Genomic DNA, 18,466 nt, shown 5'->3' with positions numbered 1-18,466 from the left:
AATATTTTAACTTGGCTATAAAGTACCACTGGCCATTTAGATAATGTTTGAAAAATATTTTTTCATTGTCAGTAGAAATATGCAAAGGTTTGGAGTATACATTTTTTTAAGAAATAATTTACAGCATACATGGTAATATAATCATGCATCTAAACCATAGTCACTGCAAGATATTAATTCTTAAAATTACAAGACACATTTAAAAGGGTATGCAAGCACCTAATATTTTTCAAGGAAACTCATTAATGAAACTGTGCAAAGATTTAGGTTCATTAAAAACATGATGTGATTTAATTTCTATTTCAACCTTGGCATAGAGCTCGAAAGTGAACTACTAAGTTTTTCACTAAGGCAGTACTTTAAAATTTAAAGATTTTTTTCTCCTTTGCAGGAACACATACATCTTCTGGTTCTGTTGCCATTCTGATAGGAATAAACACTTTATATTAATTGAAGAACACTTTGAAAATATGACACTTTTTGAATTACACTACACTGCATTTATGAAAATATCTGAACCAGTTTATCACTGACTAAAGGGTGGAATATGACAACATAATAGCCAAGTTTACAGGGTATGCCTACATTATAACATTTCATCCTCTTACTGTAGAACCACTCTATTACAAAATAATTTAGTACCCTTAACCTATGAGACTGTTAAGCTTCCTCCTCTGTGTATGTATGCGACTCCGGACATTATTAAGTTTCTTAACATAATTATTAAGGAATATGTTACATCCTGTTTTTACAATGTAAGAGAGAATTTTTTCATGAGTATGGTCATCTTGAGTACATGGCAACTCCACAAGAAGTACACCTTCTTTTCTAATCACAGACATTGCCAATGTTACAACTAAATTTTGCTGTGATGGGTGCTTCATAAACAAGTATTCATACTTCTCAGATACCAAGGTTTTGACAGTCAAGTAAGTGAAAATAATGGCATTAACAACTTCTGGATTGGGACAATGCAGCCCCCCCCTGTCAACACTTTTTATAAGCTCATAATTACCTTGATCATCTGTTAATGATAACGTTCTATCCAAAACGAGTTATGTTTTACAAATTTCACACTTCAACCTTCGAAGAACTGCTCTTACACAATATCCTGACAAATATGTGATAACAGGCAAATATTCCTGAATGGATAAAAGCTCGTCTTCACTGACATCTACACAGTAAAGGTCAACATCTGGGGGACTAGCCTCAAAGTCATCCAGTTTGAGATCACATTCAAATGAATCCAGGTCCAGATCAATTTCACCGAAAGCATTAGATGCAATTTTCAATGACAATAGAGTTTGAATTCTTGTCTTTGATTCAATTTCAAATACTTGTCGCAGAGATATTAGGTACTGAGATCCAGCCATGGTTCTGTACTTACCAAATCGTGCTTCAAGTGCATCTGTTTGAATTTTACCTGGCAAAAGGTATTTGAAATTCAGCTCTTGAGTACAGTATTTAGTGATTTCTAAAAGGGCATGAGTAGTATGTGATATGGCTAGATGTGTTTCATTTGACAGAGCACTTGCACGGTTTGGTAAATTTTTCCAGAAATCTAACCAACACAAGAAACGTTCCAGAAATATGAAATTTTCATCACTTGGATTTGACAATGGTTTTTGACAGATATCCTTAAAACGAATATCTCTGCCAGGTGATCCTACATTTACAATTCTCCACCATGTACAAATTAATTTAATGAAAGTGGCAGTTGCCTTAAAATTTACAATTCTGTTGCTTTCTCCAAGAGCTTCCAGCCCCTGAATAGTCATTTCATTGAAAACATTCAGTACAAGTTTTACATTTTGACGTTCAAGATTGGTAGGAAATAGTGACTTCAAGTTCAGCCTGTTGGCATATTTTACAATCTGAGTACTCTCAATGTCATGAAGTGTCTTAATGGCTGAGAATTTGGCCACTGCTAACTCAGTGTCTTGTGGAAATGTCTCAAATGAGGGATACATTATCGACTGATCAACATCTTTTTGGTTAAGCCAATTGTTTCTAATACATTTGAGAATGTGAACAGAATCTAACACATAGAAAAGAGGCTTGTTGTCATCACATGGGTGCCTATAAACAATTGATAATTTTGGTGGTGAGGCAAAAAAAGACATAGCCCTTCTATTGAGTGCATTATTGTCAGTTACAATGCATATGACCTTAAAACCTATTGCATGTAATCCACAAACCACTTTCTTAATAAATTGAAACAGGCCCTCACCATTGAGCTTCTTGACTGGAAGTATGTGTACTACATCTTTGAATGATGACAATAAACTTTGAATCATAAAAACTTGAGCACTAGCAGCAGCATTTGAGGAATTATATGCAGCACCTAGTATGTTACCACCAATATAATCTAGGTAAGGTTTCAGATGGATTTCATCAACCATTAGTGAAACAATATTATCTGATACACTAAGAAATTTATATTTCTGCCTTATATAAAGGAGAAAATTCTTGTCAAATTGCTCCATAGCTGGGTTGGTATTATATGCTGAGCAAATTTTATGCAGTGTGTTGGGATGGGGCAGTATCAAATAGCCTGAACTTCTCATAAATCTATATGCATGAGGTGAAATAGAAAATAAAATGCTGCAAAAAATGAGGAAATCTGATGAATAAGAATAATGATTCTTGGGTAAATTAAATAACAGTAACTGTTCACATATAAAGTTGATCAAACTAGATTCTTCTCCTTTAAGTAGCTCTGATAACTTCATTAAACTGTCCTTAATAAACTGAAAATGATCTTTTATAAAATCCTGATTTTCTAATCGTCCAATCTTATCAAGTTTGAACATACTGTCTGCTACATCATTGCTATTACTAACTATTATAGGAAACTTTCTTTTATCTAGGTTATTAAGTTCCATTTTCCCCACATGTAAGGACATACTCAGGTCACTTTTTACCACAATGGAAGCTAGGAGTGTGGGAATATTGCATGTCTTGAGTAGGACAAATGAAACATTAGATTCTGATTTAACACAGATCCAGTCATCTAAAATTTGGATATTAGGGAGACATTGAAGAAAACCTTGAAAATCTGTGAAATTTCTTTTGTCTTGGTACTGAGCATGGGTTTTCAAACTTTCTGCTAATGCTGTTTCAAGATCCCTGTTTTCCAACCTTTCTCTTCTTTGATCACCACTCTCTCTACACGAAGAAGTGGAAGAGAGATAAGAGGGGCAGTTGGGCATAATTGTTGGCACTGCTCCCTGTTTCAGACGAGGTTTCTGAAGAGGTATACAATACTTATTTCCAGTCTTACTGTCATAGCAGCCACTATGCCTCAGGATTTGGTCCTCAATGAAATGCAGTTCACAGACCTTAAAAAGAAAAAGAAAAGTCTAATTTGTTATGCCAATACCTTAGAAAACAGTGAGGTAATTAATTAACTACGGATAATCATCTCAAGGTGGGCAGTTAAAATGTGGAACAGGACAGCAACTTGATGTGTGTGGTTCAAATTAGGGTGGTCTTAGACTCAAATATTATAAATCTTAAATGTTCACATTTATCACCTGGTTCAGTTTGAGAGATAATGAATACGGTATAACAAGCTTCCTAGACCTTTAAGTGAAAAATAAGAGCTCACAACCTAAAACGAACAGAATTTTCAAAATATAAGTACTGAGCTTACCTTTGAATTCTGCGTGACCTGGAAATTGTCTCGGCGTATTGCGTTAACCCATATCTTGCGAAGTCCTTCATCGCTTGGGAAGGAAAACACAGCTACACGGGATCCTTTATCATAATTTCCCCTGCAGCGGGGAACGGAACATTTAAACACCATTCTTCTACGAACTGTACACTACACTAATTATTTCGACCATACGCCAGTATTAAACATATTCAGCACAGCATTATTTAGTCGCATGTTCCTCACGCACAACTCAACATAGCAGCCATGTTTATTGATACTCATTACAGTAGGGGTGCCAACATGGAAACTTCAATTTTTCTCCAGGTGAAGAGGCAGGGAAGGGAAAATAAATTGGTTCGAAATACATTTAACCGTTTTTATTCATTAATGAACTTCGCTGTTCTTTGTAGTTCATTATAATCACATTTATTTACGATGCTGAGCGTGGAATTAATATTCCATACGTGGGGTGAAATAATAGACGTTGGCACCTCTACTATGCTTAGTTCCTCCTTTCACCGCCAAGGAATCTCTCTCTTTGCTGTGATCTAAACGCTGGGTCGTCGACTGGCCACGTCTGCCTATCCCCGTGACGTCACATACCTCACGACACATCTGTTGTAAGGCCTGTAGTATTAGTAGGTACTGGTTTGGGGCGCTATTGCGTATGATTCCACGTCACCTCTAGTGCGTATTCAAGGCACGTTAAATGCCCACCGCTACGTGCAGCATGTGCTGCGGCCGGTGGCACTCCCGTGCCTTCAGGGGCTGCCCAGTGCTCTGTTTCAGCAGGATAATGCCCGCCCACACACTGCTCGCATCTCCCAACAGGCTCTACGAGGTGTACAGATGCTTCCGTGGCCAGCGTACTCTCCGGATCTCTCACCAATCGAACACGTGTGGGATCTCATTGGACGCCGTTTGCAAACTCTGCCCCAGCCTCGTACGGACGACCAACTGTGGCAAATGGTTGACAGAGAATGGAGAACCATCCCTCAGGACACCATCCGCACTCTTATTGACTCTGTACCTCGATGTGTTTCTGCGTGCATCGCCGCTCGCGGTGGTCCTACATCCTACTGAGTCGATGCCGTGCGCATTGTGTAACCTGCATATCGGTTTGAAATAAACATCAATTATTCGTCCGCGCCGTCTCTGTTTTTCCCCCAACTTTCATCCCTTTCGAACCACTCCTTCTTGGTGTTGCATTTGCTCTGTCAGTCAGTGTATATTTTGGGATTGCGAGCGACTGCAAAAAGACTTTGTTGTGAGATGGGCAGCAGACAATGAACCTTACATGCGTTATACTGTAGGAGGGAATCGTGCATACATTTCTGCAGCAGGCCTATGCTACAAGGTATGTAAGGTTCATTTTCCTGTACACATAAGCATATGAAAATGAACACAACGACAATTGTTCTGATGGACTGCATATCCGTATGTGGCTGCGAGGCGTGACCAATCTTAAGGAAAATAATGGTTTGAAAGTGCGTTGTTAAGTTACCCGGTTTTTCACTATCGTTGCAGAATTCGCCTCTCATGTAAATACAAACCCTGTGGATACGCACAACGTATCTATAGGCTCGGTTATTTTAGAGAAAAGTGTACCTGCGAGGTACTTACGCAAAACCATGTGCTCATTCTATATTTTAATATTTTTGTGACTGTTCTGGTTCAGTGAGGAAAACAACGGGAAACTATATCACTCCTCATTTCCCTAGTATGCCTCTTTAGTGATACCTAGACCATCTATGGTAGCTAATGATGGGGCTGTTGAAGATCCAACCAATCTTCGGGCTGAGGACTGAACATACACATACATAAAAAGAAAGAACGTGAACGTCGAAGACAGGAAGAGGAACGTCCGAGACGTAAAGTACACCAGGCCCAGCCACGTCGCCACACCTTTCATTTGAGCCAATCAATGTGGCCGCATGTTTTATGCCAGGATTGTTCTCTTAAGCCCTCAAAGACGTGTGGTTAGATTAGATCATGCAGATAATCAAAGAACATCAGGAGAGAAATAAATACTCGTATACGACTGTCAGCCGACGACGACATGATTGTACTAAGATGCCGCGTAAGATAGACAGATTTAATTCGTACCAGGTTGCATATGTTCAAGAAAAAATAGGCACAGTCGGTCTTCCCGGTATACGTTTGAACAATCGTAATGTATGCCTATACTCGTTCTAATTTGATCGTGATCATAGTGACACCACCTTCAGATTTACTTGAACACAGTTTTCATTTCAAAAATCCTGCCTGTATTGACTGATTATCGAGCCGTGGTCGTCTGGTGAGAAGCAAGTGAAGATGTCGGTCAGTTGTCCCCCTTCACCGAAAGTCATTGTTGAATCGTTCATTCGCTTGATCACGGCGACTTTGTGCAGCCGTTCCAACCCAAATAATTCCATGCTCTGTTCAGGCAAGTGCTGGTGTGAGACACCTCCCATGTCTGTTCAAACCCTCAAATACGGGTACAGTACTTGAGGCAGACGTTACAAATATCATAGTCGATAAGGCATTAGCAGGGGCGCCAACTCTATGGAACCCATAACCCACCCCACAATAAAACCTAGATAATCGACATCGATTCTATAACTAATATCTTAGAACAGAGGTGCGAAGCCCACTTTCGCTGTAAAAATGTAAACGGAATTTTATCTTCGAGCAAACAAGTCTATACATTCACCATCGTCCTGCTGTGGTGCAGTGTATCTTTTCCCTCGGCGTTTGTACCACCTGGCGGCAGGATTCTTCCCCCCTCCCTCAGGGGGGCTTTGTCTAGGTGAAGGTTGACGATCTTCAGATCTTTGTGGAAATGATGAGCCCTTCGCTGTTTAGGTCGCCCCTTATTGTTTCCTACCGGCGACTTGGAAAGTATATTCCGTCTTCGCGATAGTATCGGTTCCTGTTCATAGTTCATGTCCAGATTTTCGCAGTCGGCTCTCACGGATTTTATTTTGAATCGGTGCAACGTCAAATCTTCCCGTGATGTTTTCATTGGGGATGCGATCTTGTTTACTGACGTCAGCTGTCCACCTCGGCATCTTAGTCTCCATTTCGCCTGTTCGACTTTCTGCCTCAGTCGTAGTCGGCCAGCATTCGCAACCATACGGTGGAACAGGTCGTATGACTGTTGTTGTTAATCATATTATGCAGGCTTCGGTTATCCCTTAGTGGACCTCTTCGACAAGTCGCCCATCTTCAGCGATTGTGGAGCCAAAATACTTGAATCATGTTACTCGCTGTAGGTCCTCGCAGGCTACGTGAATGGTTTCAGTTGCTTGTGGACCTGACGACATATATTCATTTTTCTGTGTTTTTTTTTGTTTTGTTTTTTTGAGGCGCAAGCCGTATTGCGCCAGCCGATCGCTCCATTTCTCGGTTTGATGTTGGAAATCAGGTTAGGTGTAAGAGGCCAACACGACATCGTCAGCGTAGAGAATGGTTCGCGGTAAAGGGGGCGATGTATGATCATTATAAAACAATTGAAATAAATGGAAGAAATTGTATTCACTGTATAGTTCTTCAGTTGTTTCCTATTAACATGGTTACGGAGATGTCGGCAAAGACGCTTGAGAGTGAAAACCAAGCCTAAGAAAGTCGATTAGGATCCAGGCTTACCTAGCGTCGCCAAATATGTTCAAGTTAACTCCCCACTATTGAAGTAGATTTGATCACTTCGTTTGGAATTACGTAATTGAAATAATTCAAAGAATTGGAACGTCTGCATTTGAAAAGACGTATGCTTTGTGATGCATTTGAAAAGACGTATGCTTTGTGAGAAACAGAAAAATAGCAGCATAGCAAAGCAAACGATAACTCTTTTTGAAACATCAAATATTGATAATTACATACATTTATCTTTTTTTATTTCTGAAATAAAATGTTCACTGTAGTTATACTGTAGGGGTAGCGCGCGCCCCGCCTTGTCCTTGGTTCGATTCTCGACTCATTTAAAGATTTTACTCCTGGATGGAGGTCTGAAATGCGACTCAGTCTCATGAAACAAATTGAAGAACTTTCTGATATGAGAGGTCAAGAAAGGCAAGCCGTACGACTGAGGATGTTGTCACTCTGACATGTGGCACTCATATTTGCAGGCAATCTGACAAGGGAACTGTTTGTGTTGGAATACGTCGGCCTCGTGTCGGTAGATTTACTGGCACGTAAAAGACTCCTGCGAGATAAAATTCTGGCACCTCGGTGTCTCCGAAAACCGAAAAAGTAGTTAGTGGGACGTAAAAACATTGTTGTTATTATTTTGTGTTGGACCAGACCGATCGCAATAACACTTGGCTGAATTATTCATTAAGACATGGTAAACTGAATAATAATCATTCTGCCGTAAAATAATATTACGTACTTAAAAAAGTAATTCATTGCTGCAGTTTTAAATGGAACATGGGTGCATCGAAGGCATTGATTGTAATGAGACTTGGTAGGATGATCAATTAAAGCATCCCAACATCGCTGCACACCTGTCATTGTATGTCATTGTATGTTACGAGGTCATCCCTTGAAACCCCGCTCGGTATTTACTATTTACTAGATAGAATGAGTAAGACAGGCTTGAGAGCTCACGGCCGACCTTAGCGCATGTGAGGGCCTCTGCTTCTACTATGCTTTTCGTCTGGTGTGTCCGTGGATTTTCTAGAAGGCGAAACTACATCGCTCAAGTTCTGGCGGTACCCCGAAGATACCAGAACTTCATCACCAGGTATATAAAAGCAGGCTTGCCGCGAACAGGCGGTCTTAGTTGAGTTGTTTTATTGGGGGTGAGTGTTGAGTAGTCAGTTTCGAGTCGTGAGCTAAGAGTTCAGTACGTGGAGCATTCACGTGAATTAACTGTGCGAGTTATGGGTCTTGTTTGGAGTCGAGCCTAGTGTACAGCAGTCGTGTGTTTTGATAGTCAAGAGATGTGTGTTTGAATCTGACTCCATGGAACTGCTGTATGAAGTGACGGTGGTGCGTGCGAAGCCAAGTAAAAGTTAAAACCTGGCAGTGAAGATTACAGAAGGATCACCCGTTCTTGGTAAAAAAAAAAAAAAACTGCCAGCCGGAGGCCCTCTGTTAGGACACGATACTTTTGTAAATACGCCCCTCCCCCTTACCCCCCCTCTCTCTCTCTCTCTCTCTCTCTCTCTCTCTTTGTGTGCGTGCTAGTTGGATTTTCCTCAAATTAGTTCAAAAAACCGTCCGTGTTTTATTCATAACAGTTACATAGGCTATCCCCAACATTACAAATTAAGTGATTCTGAACAGTAATTTAACAGTAATTTGAGAGTTTCCTCGTTTTTGGTAATACAGTATTATATTATAGTTACAAGATTCATACTACATGAGAATTTAGCTTCCAATGTACAGGATGAGTCAGAAATACGGCTGTATATTTGATATATTGCTTATGTTTAATTATCTTACAGTTAAAAGAATTACCCCTTCATAAAGTCAAGCCCTGACACTATTATTTTTTTCTTTTTTTTTTCTTGCTAGTGGCTTTACGTCGCATCGACACAGATAGGTCTTATGGTGCCGATGGGATAGGAAAGGTCTAGGAGTTGGGAGGAAGCGGCCGTGGCCTTAAGGTACAGCCCCAGCATTTGCCTGGTGTGAAAATGGGAAACCACGGAAAACCATATTCAGGGCTGCCGACAGTGGGATTCGCTCCCGGATGCAAGCTCACAGCCGCGCGCTCCTAACCGCACGGCCAACTCGCCCGGTCCTGACACTATCAACACACAATAATGCAACAAAACCCGTCAACAATACCGAGTCACATCATTGCCTCAAACTGTTCGCCGTTAACATCACAGCATAGTAGACAGCGTTTTGGAAAATCACCCATTGCTTTCTGATACATGAACAACGATATAGCACGAATTTCTTCCTCAGTTACTGTTTTCAGCATGTCTATGTCTCGTGGTTTTCGAGCGTAAACTTTCTTCTTTCTTTCCCCACAATCAATAATCACAGGCTGTGAGATCGGCAGAGCGGCCCTCTCCTTCCCACCCACCTGTTTGGTAATTCGCGATTCAAAATTTCCCTCGCCGCAGTAGCGTAGTGTTTGGTGCTGAACACTATCACTAGCACCACAACTTCGTTGAGGATTTCACATTACCGTTCACCGTTAACTGTCTGTCTCTCAAATTTCGCATGCCTAGCAATCCTTCCCATCCAACCATTGCCTAAATTGTCACTGATTCGCATTTCATACGCATCTCTTCAATAATTTAGGACTTTTCTCTTGCACTATAATGACAGGACCAAAACTGCTTGATACGAGAACTGGAAAAAAACAAAAGAAAGGAAAACAGCACAATTTGTTCTGGGTGATTTCTGACAAAGGAGTAGTGTTACTAAAATGTTGCAAACTTCGGGCTGGGAAGACTTGGGAGTAAGGAGACGAGATGCTCGACTATCTGGTATGTTTCGAGCTCTCAGTGGGGAGTTGGCGTGGAGTGACATTAGTAGAAGAAATAAGCTTGAGTGAAGCTTTCAAAAATAGGAAAGATCATTTATCAACGAAAATGTTCGATCAGTTTCCAAGTTCATTGAAAATATTTAAGAAAAATTTAGGTAAATAATTATACGTAAATGTAAATATGAGGTAAACAATTGATAAGGAATCTGCCACTGTGGCAACCGCCCTGAATGTAGACCATTGATTGATTGATTGATTGATTGATTGATTGATTGATTGATTGATTGATTGACAGTTGTATCGATTAAGCCGGGCTGAGTAGCTCGGAGGGTAGAGCGCTGGCCTTTTGGGCCCAGCTTGGCAGGTTCGATCCTGGTTCAGAACGGTGGCATTAGAAGGTGCTCAGATACGTCAGCCTCGTGTCGGTAGATTTACTGCACGTTAAAGAACTCCTGTGGGGCAAAATTCCGGCACCTCGCAGTCTCCCAAACCGTAAAAGTAATTAATGGGACGTAAAATCAATAACATTGTTTCGATTAACATTCCCATTCACTGGAACACAGCTTCGCCCGAAAAATGCATTTTTGTACTAAGATTCGTCAATTTCACATTCTCTTAACACAAATTCACAGCCTCGTGTCGGTAGATTTACTGGCACGCTAACTCATGTGTGACGAAATTCCGGCACCTCGGTGTCTCCGAATTTACACAGTTGCAACCGCCTGTTAGGGTCCTCTTCACTTAGTTCATGAGCACTGAAATGAAATGGCGTGTGCTTGTAGTGCCGGGAGTGTCCGAGGACATGTTCGGCTCGCCAGGTGCAGGTCTTTTGATTCGATGCCCATAGACCAGGGGTGGCCACTAACCTTAATTTGGGGAGCCGCAAATTTAGGAGACAAAACTGGGAGCATGTTTAGAAAATGGTTTATAAAATGAAGAGACGGTTTTCGTTTTATAACAAATGAAGGAACCTTTATTTTCTACACTACACAGAACATTATTGTTCAGGTACACATCAAGGAATGAAAATTTACTTTTGAGAAGTGCTTTTGTGAGTGTTCATTTTTGCTGTTAGTTTTGTTGAAATCTGGCTGATAACTGGTAAGCCCAGTTCGCACAAGTTAGTTAAGATCGATATTTAGATTTAATGAATTTAAGCGTTGAGTACACTGATTCGCACACGCATGTAGTCCCGAAGATTGAGATAAGTCTCTTAGCACACTCTTTTGTTAGTGGGTATTTTTCTTCTGGAGCATTCTTCAAAAGTCTATGGTAGAAACGCCACTTCGTTTGAGTCCTTTTAGTCCAGTCCTTCGTCCTCTTGCATTTCTAGTAGCTCCAACTCTACAGCTGCTGTATCCTTTGTTATTGGTGATGAAACAGGACAGCCATCGCCCACAACATCAACAGAAAAAGGGTTTTCCAGGAATGAAAATGAAGGTTTATGTGATCTCAAATCATTAAATAACGTTAAGCCGCACATCGCTGCTACTGACTGCCGCCGGCCGCGAGATGATGTTAGTTTCCATTAATTACAGTATATAAATTAATTTTACTCTAAGCTTGGTGTCAAGAGCCGCACGAGACTGACTCAAGAGCCGCATGCGGCTCGCGAGCCTCGTTGTGCGATCTGAGCGTCGTGATGAGGATGAATTGATTATGAAGACGACACATACACCCAGCCCGCGTGCCAGCGAAATTAACTGATGATGGTTAACATTCCCGACCCTTACGACCAAAGGCCAGCACACTAACCATTTAGCCATGGAGCCGGACTCATGAGCACTACTTGGCTTGAAAGTTCTGTACTTCTCTCGTTTCAAAACACAAGACACACAGGACTGTCTCATGTCAAGCTCACGTGTACATTGGCGTGTTGATTTCTGGGGTCTATTCCCGAATGCTTCCACAATCCTTTCTGTTGTTGCTGCTTCATTGCTGCTGCGAGTCTTCCAGGAGGTTTACCCTTCTGAATGTTTCGCGTGGTCAGCAGCCGTCTCCACTTTCCCACAGTCGACGGTAGCAATGTTATGCTAAAATAACGTCTCGCTTGTCTCGCTACCTCACGATCATTCTGAAAAGCAATCGTCCGTATAGCTACGATAACTTTCTGCTGCATATTCAGCGTCATTTTGGTTAACAATATAACCGATTTTGTTGTTGCATTGCTGTTTTTTTATTTTTTAATTATTATTATTATTATTATTATTATTATTATTATTATTATTATTATTATTATTATTATTATTATTATTATTTATCGTATGATGAATGTGTGTGTGTGTGTGTGTGTGTGTGTGTGTGTGTGTGTGTGTGTGTGTGTGTGTGTAGTATCAGCATAGCTAGTAGAAGGAAGTAATGTGATCACTCCTCTAGTTCATCGGTTCCTCCGCTAGGTTGCTCTCCCAGCAGTATTTGAGCTTGACCTTACAAGTCAGCATACGAATAAAAGACAATTATTGCATGCAAAATATTATGCTTTTGCTTACCATTCCAGAAGTCAGTTGTCAGATAGTTTAGATAGCTTCCGGGTAGACTTTGTGGTCTTAGAAGATTTCAGTTCCTTTCTCATCAGTCTTGAAAATCGACATTTCATATAATGTAACAAGTATAGGGATAATGTCCGCAACATGGTCATCGCAGCATCCTAATTCTTTTGAATTAATAGTGATACTGTGCAGACTGTCCAAACACTCGTAAAATATATCGCCCCATAGACTATGTTCACAGGAGGGTTTTTGTTCCACTACACTTTCAACTTGTGGTTGAGGAAAGTGCTGTGAGTGCTGTATTTATTGCTATAGTCCCTAATAAATGTGAGGGCTGCGGCAAGTATTTCTTCTGTAGGCTTTCTGTGAAGCAGGCTGACACATTTATGACTTTTTTGACCTTGGATACATTGCGTACTATATATCCTCGTAGATAATAAATCAAACACTCCTTTGCAAGACTGCGGCTATCACTGTTGATTAGACCTAAATTGTCCTCCCAGTCCGGTAAGAGGTCATCCATGTTCTCAGTGAAGTCTAGTGCCTGTCTTATTTTATTTTGTGCGTTTTCTACTACAGCCTTATTTGTCTCTTCTGTCTTCTTAGCCAGTGTTCTCATTTGATTGACGAATGATGTCAATCTCAGTTCATATTTGGCTTACAAGTACTACCCGATGACAGGGCAAGTTTGGTTGGGATACAAATAGACTGCAACATGTGTAAATTAGGAAAATCTATTGTTGAAGGGTGGTCGTTACAACTTAATGAGCGTAGTATACCAAAGTGCCGTTCTAGTGGATCTTGATTAAATTTGGCTGTGAGCACATATCGGAATCCATTATTTCACAAATACCCGGACATCTGTATGGTGCTCTCAATTGTTACTCTTAGGGATTCGAGAGTTCTTTCTGAAGCAAAAGTATTATTCTCCACACTGAGGTTATTTATCCATTTTATTAAGGTTTGATGCCCTACTGAATCTTTATAAAGAGCCCCTGCTGGTGTAGAAGTATTTCATACATCTTTTAGTATGTTTAATTCCCTTCTGAACGTTTCTGTCGGTTCGCTGTCTTCAAATCCCTCCGAGTTTATCTGTCTAAAGAACTTCATGCCATTTGCAACGATTTACTAAATAACTGAAAAACAAGTCTCACGTTCATGCGCTGAAATGAAGTGGGGTCTATATGTGCAGACGTTCGCTTGTGGCAGACTTTCAAACCTGCAAATGTATGGCAGTTATCCATTTTAAAAAACTTGTCGATAGAATTTAAAGTCTTCAACTTCATTATTGTAATAGACTTGCCTTTTGTCGTGAAAATTATTTCTGGTGCACTTAATTGTATGTACAGCATCCTATTAGAATCAAAAGGATTAGAAATAGAGCACACGACCTTCCCTTCTTTTCCATTTATTCCTAAACATTTCCACACCCTTTTATTAGACTGACTCCTGTCTGAGGTGAAACCTATAATTGGCTCCAATTTGCTCCAGTTGTAAGACCATCTGGATTAAAATTTGTGACAAAATATCACCAGGTGTGGAATTTCGGCTTGCATACACAGCAACCGGTTGAACCCAGTTATGCAATAGGGGCACAAACATGAACACTAACGCTTGATTTGAGAGTTTATTTTTCCCGTGTTCTTGGGTGTGTTCTCCTGTATTTACGAATCCATCAACTTTTAATGAGTTGGTGTTAAACTGAACCTCTTCTCTCAGTTTTACTTCGTCATATATGAGAATTCCCGTGCGATTGTTTTCACTCTTCTCATCGCAGAAATAGTTCTCAATAGCACTAATGGCATGGGTGTTCACCCCGTAAGGGCACTTAAGACTTTTAACTAATTTTCGCAGGTTAGCTTCCGAAGGAAGGGGCATGTCATGCCTTAAACAGTGTCTATAGCCCTTAGGTGATTTAATTTTAAATAATAGACTATCCAAAAGGAATTCATTATCATATACCATCCCTTTCTTATTTCTTAGCTGACATTTTTTAACATGGTGTCAATAATCACCTTTTGCTTTCTTCTTAATGTCGGCTCACTTGAATAATTTGACTGGAATTTGAGATCTCTTAATTGTTTTTCTAGCAACAAAATCTTAGCATTAGCTATTTACAATTTATTACGGATAGTCATTATATTACGTCCCTGTCTCTTTAGTTTGTTTCTAAGTGAACTTATTGTCTTTTTAGCTGTGTATGTATCTATTTAATTTCTTTTAGCACTGTCAGAAAAAAGCATCGAAATTTAATTCGCGGTGAAGCCTGTGTGATTTGTTTCTTGAACTTTCCTCCGTCTTCGGAGGCTGTCTCTTACGGGGGATTTTCGTTTGTTTAATTGTTTCGTGAGATATTGTGGCAAATTGGAGAATATATGAGGGACAGCGCCACTATTCAGTTTCCATCTATCTCTAGGAATTTCTACCTCTTCGCCTTGTATTACAAATTAATCTGATTTAACAATAAATTCATCAGAAAGATGTGGACCGCACACATAACACTTATCAGAAAGCTTTTTGTCCTTTTCGGGAATCGCTTTTTCCCTTTTGAAAATTCTGCTTCATTTTTTAGGTGGTTTGAAGAAGTGTTTACCTTTTGTAGTTTTGTAGCCAGACTTACATCCCGGAACGAAGCAAGTAGGCATTTTTTCCTCGTTGGTATTTGTATAGGTTTTATAAACTCAGCACTATATTTACACTAAATAAAAGAATGCTATCACCAAATTAGTCCAACCCCATTTGCACAGTAGATATCGTTAACCACATCTGCCTTGTCCACTTCTTATCCAATTGATGATTCTCCACTGTCGCTTGGAAGATCAAATCCTTGCACACGTTTAGAAGGGTTCTCTACTAGATGTTTATTGACTACTGAAGACTGATCCCACTGGGCTTTCCATAACTGTTAACATGAAAAGAGGTTCTTTCAAGATCGGTTGCTGTACGCCAGGGTGGTTTCCTCGATTTTAGTCGGTGATGTTCAACGTTTGTAATATCTTGATGGATGGGTAATTGGGGGTTCTGCTGAATTTTTTTCCATACCTTTAGGAGAGCTTCTGATCGTCTTAGGACTGGAGGTGGAATGTTGTTGAGAACAGGAAGCCATAGCGTGTTCGTGCTCCGAATGCATCCCATGATTATGCGCATTGCCTGATTGAGTTGTACATCAATCTTCTTAGTGTGAACACTATTGATCCAAGAGAGGCAGCAGTATTCAGCAATAGAATATAAGGCTACTGCTGTTGATGTTAGAACATGATATTGACTCCCCATGATGTACCAGCAAGTTGCTGAAAAATATTATTTCAAGTTTTAACTTTAGCAGCTACATTTGAGAGATGTTACTTGAAAGTCAAATTTTTATCAAGTATTATTCCCAAGTATTTTGGTGTAGCCTACTGCAGAACGGCAACACTTGACCTCGGAGTCTGATTGTTGGTATGTAATTAGACTGTATGTTGCGAAAGTGGAATGTAGATATAACTGGTTTTTTTTTTTAGGTGCAGGCAACATTTCTTGACGTATACATCCAAGGCTTCCAGATCAGTGGCTAAAGTAGTTTCAGCGTCATAAAAGTTGGAGCACCGAGCTCGATAGCTGCAGTGCGGCCAGTATCCAGTAATCGGGAGATAGTGGGTTCGAGCCGCACTGTCGGCAGCCCTGAAGATGGTTTTCCGTGGTTTCACATTTTCACACCAGGCAAATTTCGGGGCTGTACCTTAATTAAGGCCACGGCCGCTTCCTTCCTATTCCTAGGCCTTTCCTATCCCATCGTCGCCGTAAGACATATCTGTGTCGGTGCGACGTAAAGCCAAAAAAAAAAAAAAGTTGGAACACTGAGCCACCGAACAAATGTCATCTGCAGAATTTTCTTGAAGATGTGTCTGGGAAGTCGTATATGTACAGACTGAAAGGAAGGGGAGCCAGGACTCATCCTTGAGGTAAACCATCGTTTAATTTAAACACACTACTTCTGTCATCAGTTGATAGTAAGGAGCCTTGACTCTCCGACTCTCCCGTTTTTCCATCTGAAAGAGTTGGCCTATAATAAGACATCAGCAATCGATCACTGTCAGCAACCCTGAAGATGGTTTTCCATAATTTCCCATTTTCACACCAGGTAAATGCTGGGGCTGTGCCTTAATCAAGGCCACAGTCAATTCCTTCCCACCCCTGGCCTTTTCCTGTCCCTTCATTGCCACAAGACCTATCTGTGTCGGTGTGACAAAAAGCAAATTGAACAAACAACAAAGAATAATGATTAATAGGGCAACCACAAAGTATAGAAAGCATAATGTTATAATAGACCAATGATTGGTACCTTTAAAGGTATTGTGAACTGCTCTAGGTCAGAAAAGTGCAGATTTTAAAATTGTAATAAAGCATAATGCACAAAAACATTATAATTCTTGCTATCTAGATGAGGTTTTAAATGTATACGTTCATTTTGAACAATGAGAAACTAGTCTTCATCAGTATTCTCTCTTTTTTTTTAAAAAAAACCAATCTTCTGGAATGTGATCAGAGAAAAATGGACAGACTTAGTGAAGAAGGATGTAGAGGAGAGAGGACAGGGTTGGGAGCGGATTGTGAACGAAGAATGGTTCATGGACCGAACAAAATGGAAGGGGCTCATATACCACACCTGGGAAAGCGGACTTGGTAAATGATGATGATGATGATGATGATGATATCAGCTGGCAGTGATTACTCTAACAGTGCTTCAGTAGAAAGAAGTTTCTCTATCTTTGGCTAGATATTGACTTCTCATTGAAAATTCAGATGTTCATGTATGGCCTGCTTACAATCAACATCTTGACAGTGAAGGTGAATATTAACAATAATACACAGGAAGTTGTGTTTAAAAACTGTAATGGTGGTTTAGAACTTTTTATGTTAATTTATGTTTTATTATATATCTCTTACTTTTCTATGAGAGTTGTGTAAAATGATACTATTGAATTAGAACTTATTTTTCTATTTAAATTAAGTAGAGATTTGCATCTATTTAGGACCACTTTAAGTAAGAACTATGAGAAATATATAATTTTTAAAATTTAAAAAGCATAATCAAATAACGCTTAAATGTGGTTGTCCTAATATTTTCCTAACATTCTTTTTCCCTTAAAGTTTGGTGTTTTTACTTTTCAGGATAATTCATAGCTTATGTGCAAAATGTTTCATAGGTACTTGCAGAGCTCTGAATATTCTGAAATTACTTCCCATGTGCCTGTTAGAGGTTCATTGATGTGTTCAAGTAGATTGCAACTGCTTGCAAGCTGACAGGTTGCCAAGCTTCATTGGCTGTGGCCAGAACTGTACCAGCCAACTGCTTGGAAAGCTCTCAGTTGGACAAGATGTTCTTTCTAAAGGGGATACAGCTACTTTGCTCTGTCTGGCACTAAGAAAATGTAACATGTCATTTATTTGATATTTGTTTCTTGACCAGTTAATAATCAAGGAGATGCACCTATAACATGTAATTGATGGCACCACAGGTGTGTTCTTAATTTGATGTTGTAAGCTGTTGAGTAATAGTTATATATAAAACTTCTCTTTTTAAAAAAATTACATGATGTTGAAAACATTAATACGAAATTAAAAGAGCATCTTGTTGAACTGTTTCAAGAGATTGTTTTCCACTTTTACTCATGATTAAATGCCAAATATGGTGATTGTAAACATTACAATAAAATAACTTTATAGTTAGAACTTGTATATTTTTATGTGCTTCTAGTTCAGTGAACAGGGAATGCCTTTATGTACTTGCTTAGCATAATAATTGTAAAGTAAGAATAGTTTCTTATTTTTAAATGTTTGATTGAACTTTCAGTTTACATTGATATGACATGTTCCAGTGTTAAAATTTTTCATTTTATTACCAATTTG

General features: G+C 39.7%; 1 protein-coding gene across 7 annotated transcripts in view; it reads left to right on the top strand.

The window, feature by feature from the left end:
* The window catches only part of LOC136857197 (TGF-beta-activated kinase 1 and MAP3K7-binding protein 2), a 517,262-nt gene that overhangs the window by 153,164 nt on the left and 345,632 nt on the right, over nucleotides 1–18,466 (top strand). The window contains exon 1 of one of the 7 annotated variants that reach the window (XM_067135661.2): nucleotides 17,939–18,075. The exons of the other annotated variants lie outside the window; for them this stretch is intronic. Coding sequence (XP_066991762.2) covers nucleotides 18,064–18,075 — 12 coding nt within the window. The 5' untranslated portion in view covers nucleotides 17,939–18,063. Of the gene's footprint in view, nucleotides 1–17,938; nucleotides 18,076–18,466 lie in introns of those variants that run through there. 7 annotated transcript variants of the gene reach the window in all.

Source organism: Anabrus simplex, chromosome 1 (genome assembly GCF_040414725.1).
Source record: "Anabrus simplex isolate iqAnaSimp1 chromosome 1, ASM4041472v1, whole genome shotgun sequence".
In the NCBI taxonomy this organism is placed as follows: domain Eukaryota; kingdom Metazoa; phylum Arthropoda; class Insecta; order Orthoptera; family Tettigoniidae; genus Anabrus; species Anabrus simplex.
The sequence above is the reverse complement of the archived record's forward strand: the minus strand, read 5'-3'. Positions and strand labels throughout refer to the sequence as shown.